At 44.4% G+C, this 19,069-nt stretch overlaps 3 protein-coding genes across 3 annotated transcripts; 1 reads left to right on the forward strand and 2 right to left on the reverse strand.

Moving 5' to 3' along the window:
• Positions 1-429: 429 nt before the first annotated feature.
• On the forward strand, positions 430-2,435 carry MELLADRAFT_69237 (uncharacterized protein; the record flags this gene model as incomplete). The annotated part of the gene is made up of 2 exons (XM_007418114.1): positions 430-1,161; positions 1,227-2,435. The coding sequence occupies 2 exons, from the start codon at positions 430-432 to the stop codon at positions 2,433-2,435; spliced, it is 1,941 nt and encodes a 646-aa protein (XP_007418176.1).
• A 1,060-nt stretch (positions 2,436-3,495) lies between these two features.
• Positions 3,496-6,910, reverse strand: MELLADRAFT_113453 (uncharacterized protein; the record flags this gene model as incomplete). Its single annotated transcript, XM_007418144.1, has 7 exons — positions 3,496-3,512; positions 3,538-3,642; positions 3,710-3,876; positions 3,951-4,179; positions 5,778-5,973; positions 6,047-6,204; positions 6,358-6,910. 7 exons carry the CDS (start codon positions 6,908-6,910, stop codon positions 3,496-3,498), a joined length of 1,425 nt encoding a protein of 474 aa, XP_007418206.1.
• A 4,875-nt stretch (positions 6,911-11,785) lies between these two features.
• MELLADRAFT_69240 (uncharacterized protein) lies at positions 11,786-13,870 on the reverse strand (the record flags this gene model as incomplete). The annotated part of the gene is made up of 6 exons (XM_007418115.1): positions 11,786-12,287; positions 12,342-12,688; positions 12,754-13,008; positions 13,066-13,085; positions 13,166-13,701; positions 13,767-13,870. The coding sequence occupies 6 exons, from the start codon at positions 13,868-13,870 to the stop codon at positions 11,786-11,788; spliced, it is 1,764 nt and encodes a 587-aa protein (XP_007418177.1).
• Between the last annotated feature and the right edge of the window lie 5,199 nt (positions 13,871-19,069).

A 19,069-nucleotide genomic window follows, 5' to 3' on the forward strand; every position in this document is an offset into this window, starting at 1 on the left:
CTCCCCTTACTCTCTCAATACACATCTCCCTACTTCAGTATGTTTATGACTACCTCAGTCACACTCATCACTACCTCTTCCAATCCATGACTACCCAATTAAACATCTCACTACTTCAATTTACCCATGGCTCTCTCAACTTTGGCCTAACTACTCCATCACAATCATAACTACCTCAACACCTGTACCATGACCTAAGGTAGTTATGATCTTAATCAAAACCATAACTCAAGGACTTCAACCTACCCATGCCTCCCTCAACATATGAGCTAACTACCTCACTCGACTACGAACTCAAAATCCTTACGCTTACTACTCAACATCCACGACTCACTCCCTCAATTCCCACACCCACTATTACCAGCTACATTCAAAGACATACTCAATAAGTCGACTAGGCCTTACCTCACCTTTTTACTCCTTATACCAATGGAAGATAGCTCAGCACTGCAGGAGTTCGTCTTTCCAGTACCAAATGTCATTGAACTTCCTGGCTCTGACCGGTCAAATATGGACCACTATGTGAAGGACTTCAACGCCACCCAACATGGGTACCGAATCCGAATTGGTAACTCCAAGGAGGGCAGCCAATTCATTCACTACCACTGCTATCGAGGCGGATTTCCCAGCACAGGGACTAAAAAATCAGTTCGCATCGGCTGTCCATTCAAACTCAATGCACGATACCTACCCCACCACGATGCCTGGCTACTTATCCACACGCACCTTGGGCACAACCACCCCCCCGATCACGAACTTAAACCAAGAAAGCCAAGAAAGGCTACTACGCTAAAGAACAGTACCGAAATCCAAGGAACCAGCCATAGTGATCACACCAAGACTAGTCTCCTCCCCCTCGACCAAGTTGAAACCTCACCATCCTTCGACATCCAGCTTAACCAGGCCTCCACCAGGCCTGATGTCATCAGTACGCATCCAACGGTCTCTAGCATCACAACCGACCCCATCGAGTCAATGATCACCAATATACCTAGACGCCTACAAGCCATGTCACCAGCCCGTCAACACAAAGCATTAACTTTGATTGATGCGATCTTGAGTGACCTAGCAAGCCTTCCCAAAGGGCCACATGTACCCTCGATCACCAAACCCGACATCCCAAACCTTCCCACCTCGTTCACCTGTGAACAACAAGTATCTGTAAGCACCCTGTTCCAAGATAAGTAACTCGAGGTACCTTGCTTACATTCCAACCTTTACTGCAGGCCAACATTTACCACGCACATTTTGAAGCCACCCCTCACATAGGCCTCATGAGCAGCGAGGAACCAGTTCGATCCCCAGAGGGATCGTATGCATCGGTGAGTCTTACTCATCTGCATCCCACTTCAGAAGGCAAAGACATCTTGATGCAGAAATTTGATCTTCAGATTGATCGGCTATTCAACGACCTCCAGGGCTTACCTGACACCACTGAGTCCACATTTAACCTCGACAATCTCATCACTCAGCCCTCGCAATCTACCCACCCTCGGCCACCTTCACCCCTGCTTTCCCTTCCAACATCAAAACCAGCAACCCACGCTTTTCTGGACCCTGAAGATCTGGTAGGCCCCAACACATCACATCATCCAGGCTCAATCACTTCGCCTCCTGAGTGCCAAACCGAATCCGGGCCCCACACCCACAATAACTTCAAAAAAACACCTCAGCGACCTCCGAAGTCACCAAACGAACCCACCAAAAAATCACCAACTCTTGCTAGGGTCACTCGCAAAAGGGCCAGGGAGGAGGCCATACTACAGAAGTCGAGCATCGTCAATCCAGCCCTGCCAGCCCTTCTAGCCAAGTACCAGATACATGATTGGCTCAAACCCTACGTTATCGATGTGCGAGAAGTCCGAGGAGACGGTCACTGCGGATTCCGGTCAATTGCTGTCTCATTGGGCCAATCTCAGGACGCTTGGTCCGACATTCGACAAAGGATGCATGAGACCTTCAGCAACATGCCAAATGTATTCACTCGCACCTCCTTCCATGAAAGCCGAACCGCGGCTTTGGCTCGGCTCGCCACCACTAAACCAAATGTCACCTCCGAGCAACAATATTGGCTCAGCATGCCTGGTTGGGGTGGTGTCATAGCTACAACCTTTGACAGGCCTGTCTTATACTACGAACCTGGGTCAAATAGCCAGATGACGTTTCCTTACATTACACCCCACAACAATAACCCGCCTATAGTACTCGCCTGGGCGGACTATCACTTCTGCTCCCTTTTACTTGATTTCACAATTCCCAATTTCCCAGCCCCTCGTCTTTGTCCCACATGGCGAAGATTCAGTTCCACTGATGCCTCAAATTGGACCGATCCCTGGACTCAGCTGATCGAGACACACACTGCCTTTTTGAAGTCCCAAAATAAGGCTCGCAGAACCCAAAAGAAAAAGAAAAACCCAGTATACCTATCAGACTGACCCAAACCTCTCATTTTTTTGATCTTTTTACTATGCATATTGTATCAATAATATAAATCTAATTATAATCCACATCTTACATAAATTGGATCTCTTTATGAAATGATTTCTGAGCGTGATATTATCCAACTCACTGAAAGCCTTTGGCAAGCGTAAATGGGAAGGACTGCAATAAATTTAAGCAGTGTGTACTGAAAAAAGGTACATTTTGTCGATACAATGCAATAATTTGGCTATATACATGTACAATATAGGTCCGCTCCACAAACTGCAGCTAAATCCTTCACATCTTTCACACCCCGATCCCCTGCCAATCCATGGCTTCGTCAGGCAGGTTGAGGTCCTGGTCATCGAGTTCATCCTCAGCGAAAAAAATTGGAACCCCCAGCAAATCAGTCCAAATAGCAGCGCTTCTGGCAATCATTGCTTGCCATCAATCAAACAAGCCTTGATCCATGTCCCCACTGCCCTCTACAAAAGCTGCCGTCGTATCCAACACCTCTTTCAGACCCCGATCCCACCTTTGCAACAGCCTGCATGTTTGCTTAGCAAGTGTAGCATAAACCGACCTCCACTCAATCACTCGGATGTCTCCTGCAAAGGTAAGAGTCAGTGCCTTATATTCATTACATACTAGCCGCTTTGAAGAGACTGACCGTTGGCCTCAGACGGTTTCGAGGCCTCAACTCGACTTTGATAATCTAGACCCCACATCATCATTTGCCTGACCTCACGCCCCAATCGCCGAAGCTCTTCTTTGGATGAACGATGACTCTGAAATGCAAGTATACCATCTTTGGTGCTTTGGCAACTAGCCCAAGGTTCATCTGGATGATCAAGCGCCCCCTGGTTCCAGAATGCATCCAGTAGGTCCATGTTGAGGATTTCGTCAAAGGTTGGTTCAGGCACTCTTGGAGTAGGGCGAAATCGCCTGTTGTAACTGACAGTGTGCCTCAGGTATGTCTCGGTTTTAGTTTTCAACATCTTCATCTTCTTTCGTCGTAATTCTTCATTCCTTGGCTGCTGGGTTGCCCCTGCGATGAGGGGAGACGACTCATGATCAGGGACAAAAGACACCTTTGTTTTTCAAAAAAACCCTTACCAGTCCGAATAGCAGCATTGCTCTGCTGTTGCATTACATCCCACTTTGCCTCGTAAAGGAATCCCATGGCGACCTGAACAGCGAGGGCTCCTTTTACACGTGCATCTACATAGGAGCAGAAAGAGGTCAATCAGACTGCTGATTGGAGTTGAGGGTCCCAAGCAGCGCTTACCAGTCCCATGCCTCACATTGACAACCTCGGCATTGCCGAGTTCTTGGGCAACCTCTTGCATTTTGACTTCCAGGTTTGCAAGGGACCTCGGCAGTCCAAGGAGTTCCTGACGTTGCTCAGCAGTTCGGATGGCTGCATTACCAGCATCGATCTCATTCATTCTCTTACTACAATAGAATGTCAGCATGATTCGGTTTGGAAAAGAAGTTCCCACAGATCGCCAGGAAAGAAAGACACCCACCGCGCTTCCAGAAGCTCTTCCTCCAGTTCAATCAAGACCTCAAGTCTCACACGTTTCTCCTTTGTCCTCACATTCATCTCTTTGAGTTGCAACTCACGCTGGCACCCCCACTGGGCCTCAAAATACTCGTAAGTATGCGACTCATTTGCCTGCAACAGCTTGGCCAGAGATTCCTCTGATGAAAGTAGCTCGGCTTGATACTTCTTCGTGTCTGCTATGAGGAATTGCACTATGTTGATCAATTAAATCCAGTCGCTTCAGGAATTAGTTCTTGATCTATTGTTTATAAGTGAAATGGTTGGCCTCTTACCAGCTTTGTTCTTTAAGACGTCGTTGCAATGGGTAGCCCGAAGGTCCAAACTGACTAGGCGATGCTGTTTAGTCACATACCTCAACAACGACACCAAGGGCGCCATCTTCCACCACACGCGTTCCAAACCCTCCCCATTTGATTTGCCCCATCCCCCATTAAGTCGCGGGTTGAATTCTAACTGACATGCCCAGTTGTGTGCATAGGCATGAAACAAAGCAGTACCCATTCTGACTTGGTCGGCCTGTTTCGGGTCTGTAAAGACTCGCGTCTTATTGGATGAAATAATAATGAATCACAATGAATGTTACATTTTGGAAAAGACAGCATGTACTAAATTTAATACCTTTTTAATCGTTTTATCGAGGTTGCATCCAATGTCGTAGAGCACCCCAACAATGGTGTCTTCATCCCGCTCGTTCGCGAATAGGTCCAAGAGCCATTGGATAAGGGGCAGGGCGTAATGAGACCTGCAGACAGTGTTTGAATGGACGGTTGAGCCCTGCTCCCATGATATAGTCGAATAGATGACTACTCACTTTTCCCCAGTCTGCACGATATTGATGAACTTGAGGAGGTGATCATGCCGACATGCCCTTCCCAGTAATCCAGATTCGTCCATGTTTTTGAAATGCTGTTTACCTCTCACATCATTTGCAGTAGTATGCGCCTCAGTACAAGGGTCCTAATGCACGCTGGGTCAGTGAAGTAGTTGAGCTCATGATTACCAACAGCTACTTAGCTAACCATATCACCATTGTTCTCTCCTTTGTGTCCCATAAATCGTGCCTTTGCTGCCACTAGCTTTGGATCGAGAAACATTTGCGGCCTAGGTGGATTGAAACCAGGAATTTCCACACTTGCTTTCACTGTAAACATCATTCAACTTCCCCAATTTGGCAGAGGAAAATGATTAATAGTACAGTTTTTCATAAAAGAATCTAATACTGCACACCTGGGCCATTTCACCCACACTACATATGTGCAGCAAGCTAAGTCAATAGTTGTCTATCATGTACATACAGGTCTGCTCAGTTTTTTGCCCATCAGAATAAATAAATCACATGTTATACCACATGTAACTTTTTCGACTTTGAAATTTTTTTCCCAAAAATTCACTACATATAATTCTGTAGCTGCTCAGGCAATATTGTTGAAGCTATGTCTTAGTAACAGAAAGTGTGTTACATGCAGTTGAGTTGATGAGATCACACCAAAACATTGAGTCAGTGTATGTAGTCAATCTTTTGGAAGCTTTTTTCAATCTGAAAGAAGTTACAGCATGTATTACATATGAATAACTTGTCCTGATGATAATGCACGCTGGGTCAGTGAAGTAGTTGAGCTCATGATTACCAACAGCTACTTAGCTAACCATATCACCATCGTTCTCTCCTCAGGTGTGGAGTGATAGACCATTTTATGACAAATCATACTCCCAATCATTTTTCCCTGCCCACTTGGGGAACCCGAATAATGTCTGCAGTGTTTGGCATGTCGCTTGTGCTGGAAATTACCATCTAAACAGACCACCACGCGCGCTTCGTCGGTTTGAGTCGTGCCGACTGGGGGACCAAAACATTTGGGGCAGTTCACCGCCAGAATCCCCAGCTTGCTGAGGCGAAGACGTTCATGTTCGATTTTGCGTATCTGCATAATGATAGCGCGGTACGCATCTATTGCCTCTGTAAAAGGCTGTCGCCAATCCCGAGGCTGAGGTGAGGAGGACGTGAAGTAAGAAAAACGTGTTATTTGGATTTGGGAATTGAGTAAAGTTATCACCCACCTGCATTTTTGACGTTAAAATCAAGGGACTGTGATCGTCCAAAGTGTCATCAAGCGCATCACAGAAACCCTGTGTTCCGACTGCAAATCGTAACCAGACAGCGTGATGGTGTTTCATCAGGCGAACAGAAAATGCGGTCCGGGGTTGAGATGGCGATGCTGCAATGTATCCCAATTGCAGTAGTCAGGTTGTGTCTGACACATCACATGACTTGCAGAATGATATCTTGACTCGTCTGCGACCTGTTAAAGATCCGACCAGTCAGAATTTTCGCTCAAGCCTATTGAGGCAGAATATCAACATAAACACACTTAATATATCTATTAAATCAACATCTCGCTCGGTCCTGCGCGCGCAGTTGCAGGGAGGCCTGAAATCGTGGTTCCATCGCGCCTCATCTCCCCAATTAGATGTTGCAAGTCGACACCGAAGAAAAGTCGGCAGCATGAGGGCATATTGCCAAGCCCATCGATCTTCATGTTTTCGGCGATTAGATAGATGCTGTTCCCGTCGGAGCGCCTCTAAAACCGGGTTGACTTCATCATTGGAAGGCCCTGTTGGGAATCGAAATGGCATGAACTGGTTCAAGTCAATCTCGTCCTCACCGGCGTCGACTTCGCCTGGTTCGGCATCGTCGGCTTGCCACTCGTCCATGATGTGCGCGGGTATTGGCAAATCGGGGGGATCCTCAACCTGTGGCAGGATTGGATTGGCTGTAAAGCGGCGTAGTCGTGCCGCATGCGAGGCTTCAGCATGCCTGTCGTCCTTCTCTTGGAGATCAAGAAGTTGTTGTTGCAAGGGCGTCCTTGCCTTTGGGGCCCTGGCATTGCTTTGTAGGCCTGGAATGCGACGGTGAGATGGCATGATCAGCTTCGAAAGTTGAGTGAAATATGATATCAATTAATAGAAGGAGGGATAAAATGACAAGTGTATTAAATTATAAGAATCATTAATATTGAGCGTCCTTGCCTTTTCCATATATATTGGCCTATGGAATGTTTGCACTGGCTGGCAAAAGGCTTGACCGATGACTTACGCACAATTGATTTGAAATGCATGTCGACTGTCGATTTGAGCCAAGGTTCCAAGGCGGCTTTGGAATGTTTGCATACCAAGTCAGTTCACCCTCCTACATTGAATGGGTGGCCGAAGACTTACGGACGCATTATATTAAGTTGCATGTTGTCTTTGATTTGAGCTAAGGTTCAAAGGCGGATTTGGAAGGATTGAACACCAAGTCAGTTCATTTTGCTTACATAATGTTTGGAGCCAGGCAGAACTGGGAAGATCTCCAAAGCCAAGTAAAATTACTCAATTTTACTTGACATGTAAGTCCGATGCGGTGAGGTGAGACTTGCTTCGCCTATTGAAGTAGTGGCAGGTTCATTATTCGATCTTCTTGCATAAAGGCTTGAAGCCGCATCACTTAGCAAAAGTTATCGGTCACGATTGTCCACATATTCGCGTCTGCCGAGTTCGATGGTTGAGTGGGCGTAAAGTCAGGATGAAGACGCTTTCGGTTCCATTTTGGCTACTTTGGTTTGATATTGGTCAATGGTTGACAATGGGGGACATTGGAAAACTCATCACCAAAGTACAAAATGAAATAGGCATCGACTGCGCTTCTAACCCAGCGTGTTTCGGCTCTAACAGCTTGATAACTGCTATGGGTCCTGTGGCTGGGAGGTAGGCAGGCATGGCGCCCCTTCACTAAATGGAAAGCGCCAGTTCAGCACCTTGGTTCGACCCCTGGCTGCGACCCCTTTGTCTTCTCCAATAGTCAACTAACTTTTTGGCAACTGCAATCAAGTGTCATACTCATATGAATAGTTTGAGCTTATACTATTGAGTGATCTCTGCAACACTCAATAGTGAAGGGTTTTTCTGGACACAAGGTTTTGGGGAAATATTTCAATAAATTAGTATATTCAAGATTTTTCTTTGCATATTTTAAATAAGCAAAATAGACCTATTGTATAATAGTAATTATACTGTGATTAAGCTCAGGTCAAGGATGTGTAATGTAACTCTGGAATAATACACTGCATTTTGACCAAAATGTCCGCATTTTTTTGGATGTATAGTCATCTTGACTTCAAGTGTGTAACTGTGGTGGCACATACATCAAGGGGTACATAAATGGTAATTTGGGTCTTGCATGGAGTTCCAGTGGTCAGAAATAAATTATGGAAGTGGTGAAAACAATATAAATATATTAAGGAATATGTGCTTGCTGCTGGCATGTCTCTACTCTAGTAACATAGTACACATGTTACTTGTTTACTCCACATACCCACCACTTGATAGTACACATTACATTACTTACTCCACATACTCACCTGAAAACTTGAAGAGAGTGTTGTCCCAGGCGTAAACCACACCTGGGAAACTTATGCAAGTGTCCAATTGGCATTGGGAGGTGTGGCCAAAAAGTCATTAAGTGTTATGGCATTCCTGCAGGCATATGTGTACTGAAGTAAAAAAGTACACATGTAATTACTTGCTCCACACACTCACCTGAATACTTGAAGAAAGTGTTGTCCCAGGGGTAATCCACACCTGGGAAACATTTGCAAGTGTCAAAATCACAATAAGAGGTGTGGCCACAAGATTATTAAGTGTTATGTTATTCCTGGGGGGCATTGGTCAACTCGAGTAAAATAGTACACATGTAATTACTTGCTCCACATACTCACCTGAATACTTGAAGAAAGTGTTGTCCCAGGGGTAATCCACAAGTGGGAATCATTTGCAAGTGTCAAAATGGCAATGGGAGCTGTGGCGAAAAAGTTATTAAGTGATATGTTATTCCTGCAGGCATTGGTCAACTCGAGTAAAATAGTACACATGTCCATTACTTACTCCACATGCCCACCTGGCTACTTGATGAAAGAGTTGTCCCAGGGGTAAACCACAACTGGGAATCATTTGCAAGTGTCAAAATGGCAAAAAGAGGTGTGGCCAAAATTTATTAAGTGATATGTTATTCCTGCGGGGCATTGGTCAACTCGAGTAAAGTACACATGTAATTACTTGCTCCACATACTCACCTGAATACTTGAAGAAAGTGTTGTCCCAGGGGTAATCCACACCTGGGAAACATTTGCAAGTGTCAAAATCACAATAAGAGGTGTGGCCACAAAATTATTAAGTGTTATGTTATTCCTGGGGGGCATTGGTCAACTCGAGTAAAGTACACATGTACTTTAATTACTCCACATGCCCATCTGGCTACTTGAAGAAAGAGTTGACCCAGGGGTAAACCACATCCTGGAGTCATTTGCAAGTGTCCAAATTGCATTAAGAGGTGTGGCCACAAAGTTATTAAGAAAGTACACATTCATCACTTACTCCACATCCTCACCTGAATACTTGAAGCAATTGTTGTTCCAGGGGTAAACCACACTTGGGAACTACTTTGCATTTGGAGGTGTGGTAAAAAAGTTATTAAGTACTCAATCAAAACAGTACACATGTGCATCTCCACATGCCCATCTCTTATAGAGGTTGAAGGATGATTATACCTAACCATGTTAAACACACATTTCAATTAAATGGAAACATAAAATGTTCAATGACTGTATGTTCACATCAGTTTGTAAGTGACATGTGGCATTCACATTTCAAATCACTCTGAAATTTACACTTGCGCTTGTAAACTCATTTGTTGTTTTAATAATTTTGCCTCTCAATTCATAATCATTCCTCAGAAACTCATATGATGTGTTAATCATATGTATAATGTAAACTGACATTTTTAAATATCAAGGTTAAAGAAATGCAAAAACCAATGTTGACAAGAGCTTTCATTTCAACATCATCATGAAAGCAAGTGCTTATAATGTAACTAACCAAGGAAGGTTGGACGCAAGTCAGGGCAAGAGGCATCATGATATATATATTTAAAATACTGACATTCGATCTGGTTTGGGTCATACAATTGTATCATAGGCATTGCTTAGGAGGATGATGAAAGGCATATCATAGGTAATCTCATACAATTATAGGCAATCTAGTAAATCACATCCTTGAGCTCCAAGGCGCTGCAAGAGCGATGTCTACACAATTCATCCTTAATGATCTTTGCGCGAGCCAGTCCTTTTTGACGCTCATCAAGCCTTTGTGAAATCAACTTGGGATAAGTTAGCAGCAGTAAGAGTTATACCCAGAGAAAGAAGCGTGGCTGACCATTCTCTGGATGGGGCAGGGTTTCTGGGAAGGGAAGTGGAAGTTGACATGCTGGTATTAGAAGTGGGGGTGCGTTAGACAATAGGTCATGGGTAGATAAAGCGAGTAAGTAATTCAGGGAAACATTACTTACTTGCCTGCCAATCCAGCAGGCGCAGTTGGAGTGGCTGAAGAAGAGCCAGATGAGCCCCCTGGAGCGCTGGGGCCAGCAATAGAAGAAGGCGCGTTGAGGGAAGGAAAGGCCTCATCGCAGTCATCCTTTGCCAAAGATGGCCAAAGCGTTTTGATGCTATAAGGCTTGGCGACGCCTGGTCTGACTTGAACAACACGATATTCGCGAAACCCCTCGTGTTTTTTGTGTTTTGGTTTCGGCGCGACCTCCTCAGGTTCAATGTTGATGACTATGACCCTTTTCTTCTTCTTTTTCTCAGGACAAGCAATTTGGCGATGACCAAATCCGGCGCAGGCAAAGCACTGGTCTTCTCCTAGAAGCACCTCTGGGGGCGCTCCAGGAAAAGGTGGCAGCATTGGGTGCAATTCGGTTTGACGACGCGAGGGTATATCGGCCAACGATTTGACCTCGTACCGAACCGCTTGATTCATGGCTTGAGCTTATGAGTACCCAGCTGGCCTGGGGGCTTGAAGGGATGAGGGTGTTGTCTTTCTAAGGTTCTAAGGGTCAGGGGTCCAGCTGGACGATATGGAATGCACAAAGGCTTTTGTTAGTACTCTAGATCTAGCAAAGCAAACATGATTCCAAATGAAGAATCTCACTGGGCAAAGTGGATTGGGTAAACTGGTCGAAACCAGAGCCTACAAGCGACAAGATATACAATTTCTAGGTTGAGAAAGAAATGGTTGATGAATGAGCTTGGGCCAAAAGGTGGAAGTGGAAAGAGATAGAAGTCTATACCGAAATGACCTGCTTGTCGAGGTTGTTAAAAGTGAGGAAGGCCCTTGTGGAAGGCAAGAGGGGAGGGCGAAGTTATATGTTGAGGTAGTTTTGCAATCAAACATATGGCAATTGATATGCTTCACAGAGAGGCAATGATGACTCGAACCTGGCGATCAATCGCCATTGAGTGGCCAAATACTGCAATCATAGTTCTTATCGCTCAAAGGTATTGGAACAATCTTTGCATGTTCACATATCAAGTGTCAAACTATGCATGTATATCATTCAAATCAAGCCAACTGCAATATCAGGATGCGATATACCATATGCTTCAAAAGAAGGAAGTGGCCAAACCACATGAACTCATCAAAAGGAAGAAAGTAAGAGGGAGGATTGTTTGGAAAGATTAAAGTTGAGGGGCGCAAATAGGTCAGCACACGCTTAGGCTGAATGAATAAAAAAATATCTTAACAATCTGTACACCTTATGCAGATCACTCTGGAGAAGGTTTGATGCCATTCATCATGCGAAAACTCGGAACCCAAACAAAGCGGTCCAAACAAAGAGATGTCACATGATATTGAATGCGTGTGATTTCATACATAGCAAAACATTCAAACGCAATAGAGGAAGGAAAAACGCTGAAAGATTAAAACCTACAAAGAGGTCGAGGTGCTTGCACAAGAAGAGGCAGCGAGCGCGCCGCTCTGCCAGCGAGCGCGCCGCTCTGCCAGATATTTTGCGTACAAGCGCTTTTGCTCATCAAAGAAGGATTGAATACAACTGGCCAAGGCAAACCCACCTGGATAGAATGGAATCCAAAGGCGGCTGTCGCTGAACACTTTGGGTGATTGATTCATCCCTGAAAAGCGCGCTGCGCCTGCAAAGACATCTGCATGACTATAGATGGCCATGCAGATGCGCTGTGCAGGCTCATTGTTTTTGTTCGGAAGGCAGGTGATTTTGCTGACACCATGCATCAGGATGTCAAAGGCCCCATGGACTGAATATCCTGGGGCCCCACAAACAGCGTAGCCTAGGTAATTCAAGATTAGCTCGCCTCCAGCGTAATGTTGGCCAAAGAAGTTTGCCGAAGCGAATAAAGTCGCATTGTGGCCATCTCGATGGTGGTCGACTTGCATATTAAACATAACATGCCTTCCTGCGCGTTATGAAAGCAAGCCAGGCGTCAGCGTAAGTGGAAAGACCAACCATTGAACCAAATACTTGCCCAGGCCAATGGGGTTAATGAGGCCCCTGATCGATTTGGAGACGCCAGGGGTGCCACTATTAATGAGAACTTGGAGGGAATTGGTGGCGGCGGTGTAAGAATTGGGTTGAAATGCCTTGATGATGAGGCGAGCTTGTTCATTGTGCCAAATCAGCTCGGATTCGATACGGTCTTCTGCATCGCGTTGGAAAGAGTGCTCCTTGCCCATCTGTATCATCGCGGCGAGGTTGAACTGGGAGACCTCTTTGGAGGCCCAATCAGACTCAGGATGACCCTGCCGAGCGCGGCCCAGGGCCATCTGAGTGTCTGACATGCCTGTGGAAAAGTCCTGCAGGTGGAAAAGTTAGCAGATGAGCGATGTGGAGGTTGAAAGAGGTTGAAAAACGAACGCACCGAGTATCTACCATAGCCAACCACCTGGGAAGATAGAACACCCGTGGTAACACCAGGGACCTCGTTGTAGACGGACTTCGCCCCGCTTAGGCGCGAACTGGCGGTCGAAGAAACTTCGAAGGGGCTAGAAAAAACAGGAGGAGTCGCTGTGGGGTCGTGGGTCGTTCGGAGTGATGTTGCGAGGGTCATGGGACCTGCAAACACAGGTGTATCGTTCACGATCGCTGCGCCTGCCAAGGCAAGTCGTCCCCTTTCCTATTCATGATGAAATTCAGCCTCTTGCATACCAAAATAATAGCCAGGAAGACTTACCGTGCCACTGAGCGTTGAAGCTGTTAAACTGTCTTTTGGGGGAACAGCCACAGCGACGGCGCGGTTGGCCACATCAACAAAACAACAGCTGAGTCTTGACCAACAATTTGTGGGTCCTTGGTGCGGTCGATTGCCAGTTGATTAAGAGCAGCCAGGTTCGGGTAGCGGAGGGCGAAAGGCAGTGGCAAATTTGGATGAGCATCGTAATCAGCTATGACCTGGTTGATGTACTGGGTGCAATGTCGGAGGCTCTCCTGTCGACCAGTCAATGGATCAAGAATTGAGTAGTCGGCAGTGATCTTCTCAACCGAAGCTCGGATATCACCGAGCTTGAGGTGATCGGTTTGTTGGAGAAAGTAGGCCACGGCGAGGTCAAAATCAACGGGAATGATGGTCGCTTTCTTGAATATGCGGTGAAGGTACTCGGCGACTTGGGCTCGTCGGCGATAGACGCTGGGAAATTCATGCGCGGCGACGTCAGGGATTAGGTGAGGTGGGATAAAGTGCGAACGCGGCTTCGGCTTCGTTTGGGTTTTACTACCACCCTTCTTCTTCAAGGGCCTCCTGCCAGGAGGCTTGGCAGGGTGGTTCGCGTTTGGGACCAGTGGTGCAACAGGAATGGAGGCGGTAAGCAGGCTGTCAGATTGTTGGGAGTGTTAGCACCTCGCAAGTGGCCTACGGGACGATGATTGAGGACGTACCTGGGCAACACAGTTTGTTCGATATCGGATAGGTCGGTGAGGTCCGAGTCGAGGTCCATTTCGTCGAATCTGGTAGTTGCGTCGATATTGGAGATCTCAGACATATTGGAGATCGAACTGGCATGCAAAATGTAACAAGACGATCAGCCCCGTGACCTCGGATCGAGTTGATCACTTGCTTCATGAATCCAAAGACACAGCCGGGTGACTCGGAAGCATGCATACACAGGAATATTTCTCAGGGAACCTGTCAACCTGAGACTACAAGTAAGGTGAATACTAGTTAGTTCAGAGTTGAAAGATACTCACAAAATGTATTCTTTCTAGTTTTAATCAAGATTTCTTGAAACTAGAGGGAGATTATTTTTCAAATTCTTCGTGAGTAATTAAAAGTAGTTATAGTTGTTAGTTATAACTGTCTTAGGTGCGGAATAAAACCGCTGCCAGTTCTGAAGATAAAAGTGCAATCACTTTTACTACCTTCCAAGGAGAATACGTTGTTTAGACGTAAGCAGTGCCTTAGGATGACGCTTCAGCGTTAGTTTGATAAAACAATTCTTTATCAAAAATAGAGGATAATTTTTAGGAACTTTAGTCGAAGATAGTCAGTACTATCACGATCTTTAACGTCCTGAGGGGGATATAAGATGAAGATGAAAAAGAGAAAAAGAGGTCTGGCCGAGACGCGAGTTTGATACGAAAGAAGCTAGTAAGTAAGTTTCTAATGTATAACTGTAAGTCTTGGACAGATGAGTGAAAAAGGAATAATACGAAGTGGATCTTTCTAAAACAGTGAGTTTGTTTGAAAAGGTGGTTTTAAATTTGTGCGTGGTAAAAAGATGATTTTCCATTCCTTTGAAGTAGGCTCATATTTTATATACCTGGTTCAGCGAGTGTTCTCTTGATGAACTTTCAGGGTTTGATTACATCATATGATTGTTGCTGCCTAGTCCAGTCAAATATGCTGATGATAGTTGTAGTTAAGGGTTTGCCTGGTCAGGGTTTGTTTAATTGACCGGACCCTTATCTTTTGTTTCTTAGTTGTTTCGATAACTACTCTTTTGGTTACTTACCTCACTTTTACTTGGACAATGTTTTGTTAAACATAACTTATTAAGTATAGTTTTAGTATGTTAATTTAATGTAAAAAGTCTTTTATTCTAAGTTATACACTCTTGACACTGAGTGATAGCGATGTAGGTTTTTTTCTTTTTTATAAGTCTGTTTTCTGATAATGGTTCAACCATTTGTTTGTATCTTTGTCAACTAGGTAGGGGTTCTGCTCTGCAGAACCTCTTACAGTTGACACTCACCGGGGTCGGAAAAAAGAAAAGATCAGGAGGAGTTTTTCTTTTCTATTCTGAATTTTCTAAGAACCTGTGATGCATTGGCTATTTTATCCTCTGGGAGCCATTCATCTTGGTCAGATGGTTTCCCTTTGTATCTGACAAGATACAATCTTACTTCTTTACCGCTCAACTTCACTCTCTTTTGGTCTAATACTTTAAGTATACTTTTAGGAGCTTCGTCGTCAAACGGTACAACTTCCTCAATTTGAGTACGCTTAGAGAATTTGCCTGGTTCTGCTTCTTTGAAGTGTTTTAATAGAGAAACTGGGAAGGTTGGGTGTTTTCGGGCAAAGTCACCTGTTAACAAAACTTCTACCGCATTTGGACCGTGTAGTTTAATGATTATAAATGGTCCTACAAAGGAGTCTTTCAGCTTACGCGGTCCTTGTATATTGTTAAAGTTAACCGTTGATACTAATACTTTGTCGCCTACTGCGAATTCTGGCTCTTTGTGAGTTTTATCCCATCGGTGTTTGTTGTATTTAACCGCATCATCAATACAGCTTCTAGCATGTTCCCTGGCTTTTGACAACATATCATGGAAGCTGAGTGACGTCGGGTGAACTTGTATAGTTTTATCCCTGACCATGTCTTTTGGAGTTCGGGGATTATATCCTCTTTCGATTTCAAAAGGCGTCTTACCCGTTGTGCTGTGTACACTAGTATTGTACGCCATTTCTAACGCTGGTAGAAGTGTTCTCCAATCGTGGGTAAAGCCATCTTTATCTTTGAAGGCTAGCCCAAATGCGCAGTATCTACGAAGCATATCTTCAAATGTTTGGATCATTCTTTCGGCTAGTCCGTCCGTCTGAGGATGATAAGCTGTAGACATTGCTAGCGTTGTGCCCATAAGCTTCATCAGTCCTTTCCAGAATTCTGATGTAAACTTAGGATCACGATCACTAATAATTATCCTTGGTAGGCCGCTGTCAGTTATGATGTGCTGCCAGAACAATAGTGCTGTACTCGTAGCATCTATTTCCTTGTGGCACGGGATAAATCTTGCTCGTCGGGAGAATCTGTCAACTATGACTAGCACGCTATTAGTGCTATCATGTCCTGCAGGCGGCAATCCTGTCACAAAGTCCATATTGATGACTTCCCACGGAAATTTTGGCTCTTCAATTCTTTGGAGTAATCCAAACCTCTTGCCTGTTTGTCGGTTGGCTTTCTGGCATCTTTCGCACGAATCTACATATTGTTGTATGTCTTTTTTCCACTCTGGCCACCATGCCGTAGAGCTCATTCTGTGGACAACTCTTTCTTCGCTTAAGTGACCAGACATGAAGTCATCATGGCAAACCGCTAACAGTTGCTCTATGTTCTCTTTGCTGCACACGACTAGGACGTTTGTGTGTCTTTCCTTATAATAGATCAGTCCCGATATCATGGCAAATTTACCTTCTGTGAAAGGTTCCTTCCATTCAGGTTCCAATGTGCTTTCTAAAGTGACGTCTTTATGTTCTAAACTGAAGATTTTTGTTAGAGTAAGAGTATTTGGGTTTTGTTTGTAACTCTCCTCGACTTGTTGGAAGAATTCATCTGAGAGTTCGCTCAAACTTAGACCCATCACTGGTATGTCCCGATTCTCGTCTTCTGCTTCCCATGCTGGATTGTCGGAATTATTAGGCATCGCCATTCTGCTTAGAGCGTCGGCGTTGCTATGCAATATTCCTGGTCTATGAGTTATTGTCATGTAGGATTTATATTCTTGTATAGCCATTTGCCACCGAAGCATGTGTCTTGTCGGAGTCTTTGTGTTCAACAGGGATTTTATCGCCTGGCAATCAGTTATGACTTCGAAATATATCCCGTCAAGGTAATAATGAAGTTTGTTTAGTGCCCACACAAGGGCTAAGCATTCCAGCTGAGGCGCTCCGTATCTCTTTTCGCTCTCTTTAAGCTGTCTAGAGATAAAACATACTGGTCCGTTGACTAGTTTACCCTTCATTACTTGTTTTTGGTGTAATGCCGCTCCCAGGCCTAAGAAACTGGCGTCTACATATAATATGAAAGGCTTTGAGAAATCAGGTTGTAAAAGGCAAGGTGCCGTTGTAAGTAACTGTTTAACATTATTCCATGCTCTAGCCCTTTCTTCTGTGACTGTAAATTCAACTCCTTTTTTAAGCAGGTAGTATAATGGGAACGTAATTTTTGCGTAATTCTCCAAGTACATTCGGTAGTAACTAGAGAAGCCTAAAAAGCTTTGTATGTCTTTAACTGTCCTCGGTAAAGGTCTATGTATTACTGCTGCTACTTTATTCTGATCAATTGCTAAGGTCAAGCCGGAGACAATGTGTCCTAGGGCTTTAACTTCGTGAAATCCAAATTTACATTTATCTAACGAAACTGTGGCTCCTAGTTGTTTGAGTTTAGCAAGAATGGAAGTCAAAGTTTTGCAATGATCTTCCCAAGATTCGTGAAACACAATAATATCATCGATGTAAACTATTACGTGTCCGTCTCGTAGTTCATCGTGAAATTCTGTGTCCATCATCTTTTGGAAGAATGCTGGCGCGTTTTTAATACCGAACGGCATACGTTGATATTCAAATATCCCAAGGTGTAAGATAATTCTCAGAAATTTCTTACTGCTCTCTGCTACCATATTCTGGTGGAATCCTTTCATCAGGTCCATTGTGGTAATGTACACTGATTTTCCTAGATTGGTAATGACTTGCTCGATTCTGGGCATGGGGTATCTGTCCGGTTCCGTGTACGCATTCAAAGCCCGGAAGTCACCACATACACGTGATTTTCCTCCGTGCCAAGCCACTACGCATGGTGTAGTAATCTCCACGTCCTCGTTTTGCTGGACTTTACGGAGAATTCCAAGTTTGACAAGTTCGTGGATGTGTACTTCTAGTTCTGCACGATTTCTGGGGCTTGCTGGGTAGGCTGCTTTACGTAATATAGGAGGGTATGGTTTATCAACGGTGAGTCTGATTTCCACCTCGTATTTTGTAATCTTTCCTATTTTATTTTCTCCCAGTCCAAATGTATCGTAAAATTTTTCTACAATCGACTGGATTTGATTTGTTTGCTCATCATTCAGATTTTCACCTGAGATAATACGGTTTTTTATTTCTCGACCTAGAGTAAACATTGAAGATTTCGCCTCTTGCAAGATGGACAGTAGTTGTTTTTCTTGAATGAGCGCAAACTTCTTTTTCTTGTTTTCATTTCCAATAGTAAAGTATTTCTCTCGCGTGTGGATAATATCAATGCCGTATAAAGACAGGAAATCATCTCCTAGAATGAAGTACTGAGGTGTGGCGTTCTCCATTACTACGAACTCAGGTTTTATTCTAACCGAGCCATCCGTATGAGGAAAAATAAGTGGAACTTCTAATATTCCTATTGCTCGAAGTGTCTCGCCGCAACCCCTAAAGGTTGTGTTACTTTTTGGAAGTAATTTTTCTCTCCAGTCAGGTATTATCTTAGAGATAAAGGCTTCTCCCACTGCTGAGCATGATGCGCCACTATCCAGGAGACACTTAACTTCTTGACTCGCGGCAATTACCGTTGTAAGACTGTGCTGTCCCATGAGGTGGGCTTTACCTGCAGCTGGCCTAGACTTCATCTGGCGGGCGTCGCTGATTTGTTTACTTTCCAGTCCACTGTGCCACTTTTGTGGTATCCCAGCTTCTGCTTGTATGTTTGATATGTCTATTTCTTCATTATAAGATTCTATAGCTCTGATGATTGTACTGTCGAACGTCCGGCCTATAATCTTAGATTCATGTATAGGTACAAATACGGTAGTCATTCCTGATATTCTTAACTCAATGTTATCTGCATACGAGATGCTCATACCGTAACTATTCATCATGTCTGCGCCCAAGATAATCTCTACGTTTCTTGCATCAGATATTACAACAAAGTCAATCATAAGTACGCAAGGACTTGTGTCATGTACAAATTGGATTGGTAATGTTATCTCGCCTATGGCTG

The sequence above is a fragment of the Melampsora larici-populina genome (assembly GCF_000204055.1).
Source record: "Melampsora larici-populina 98AG31 unplaced genomic scaffold MELLAscaffold_85, whole genome shotgun sequence".
NCBI lineage: Eukaryota > Fungi > Basidiomycota > Pucciniomycetes > Pucciniales > Melampsoraceae > Melampsora > Melampsora laricis-populina.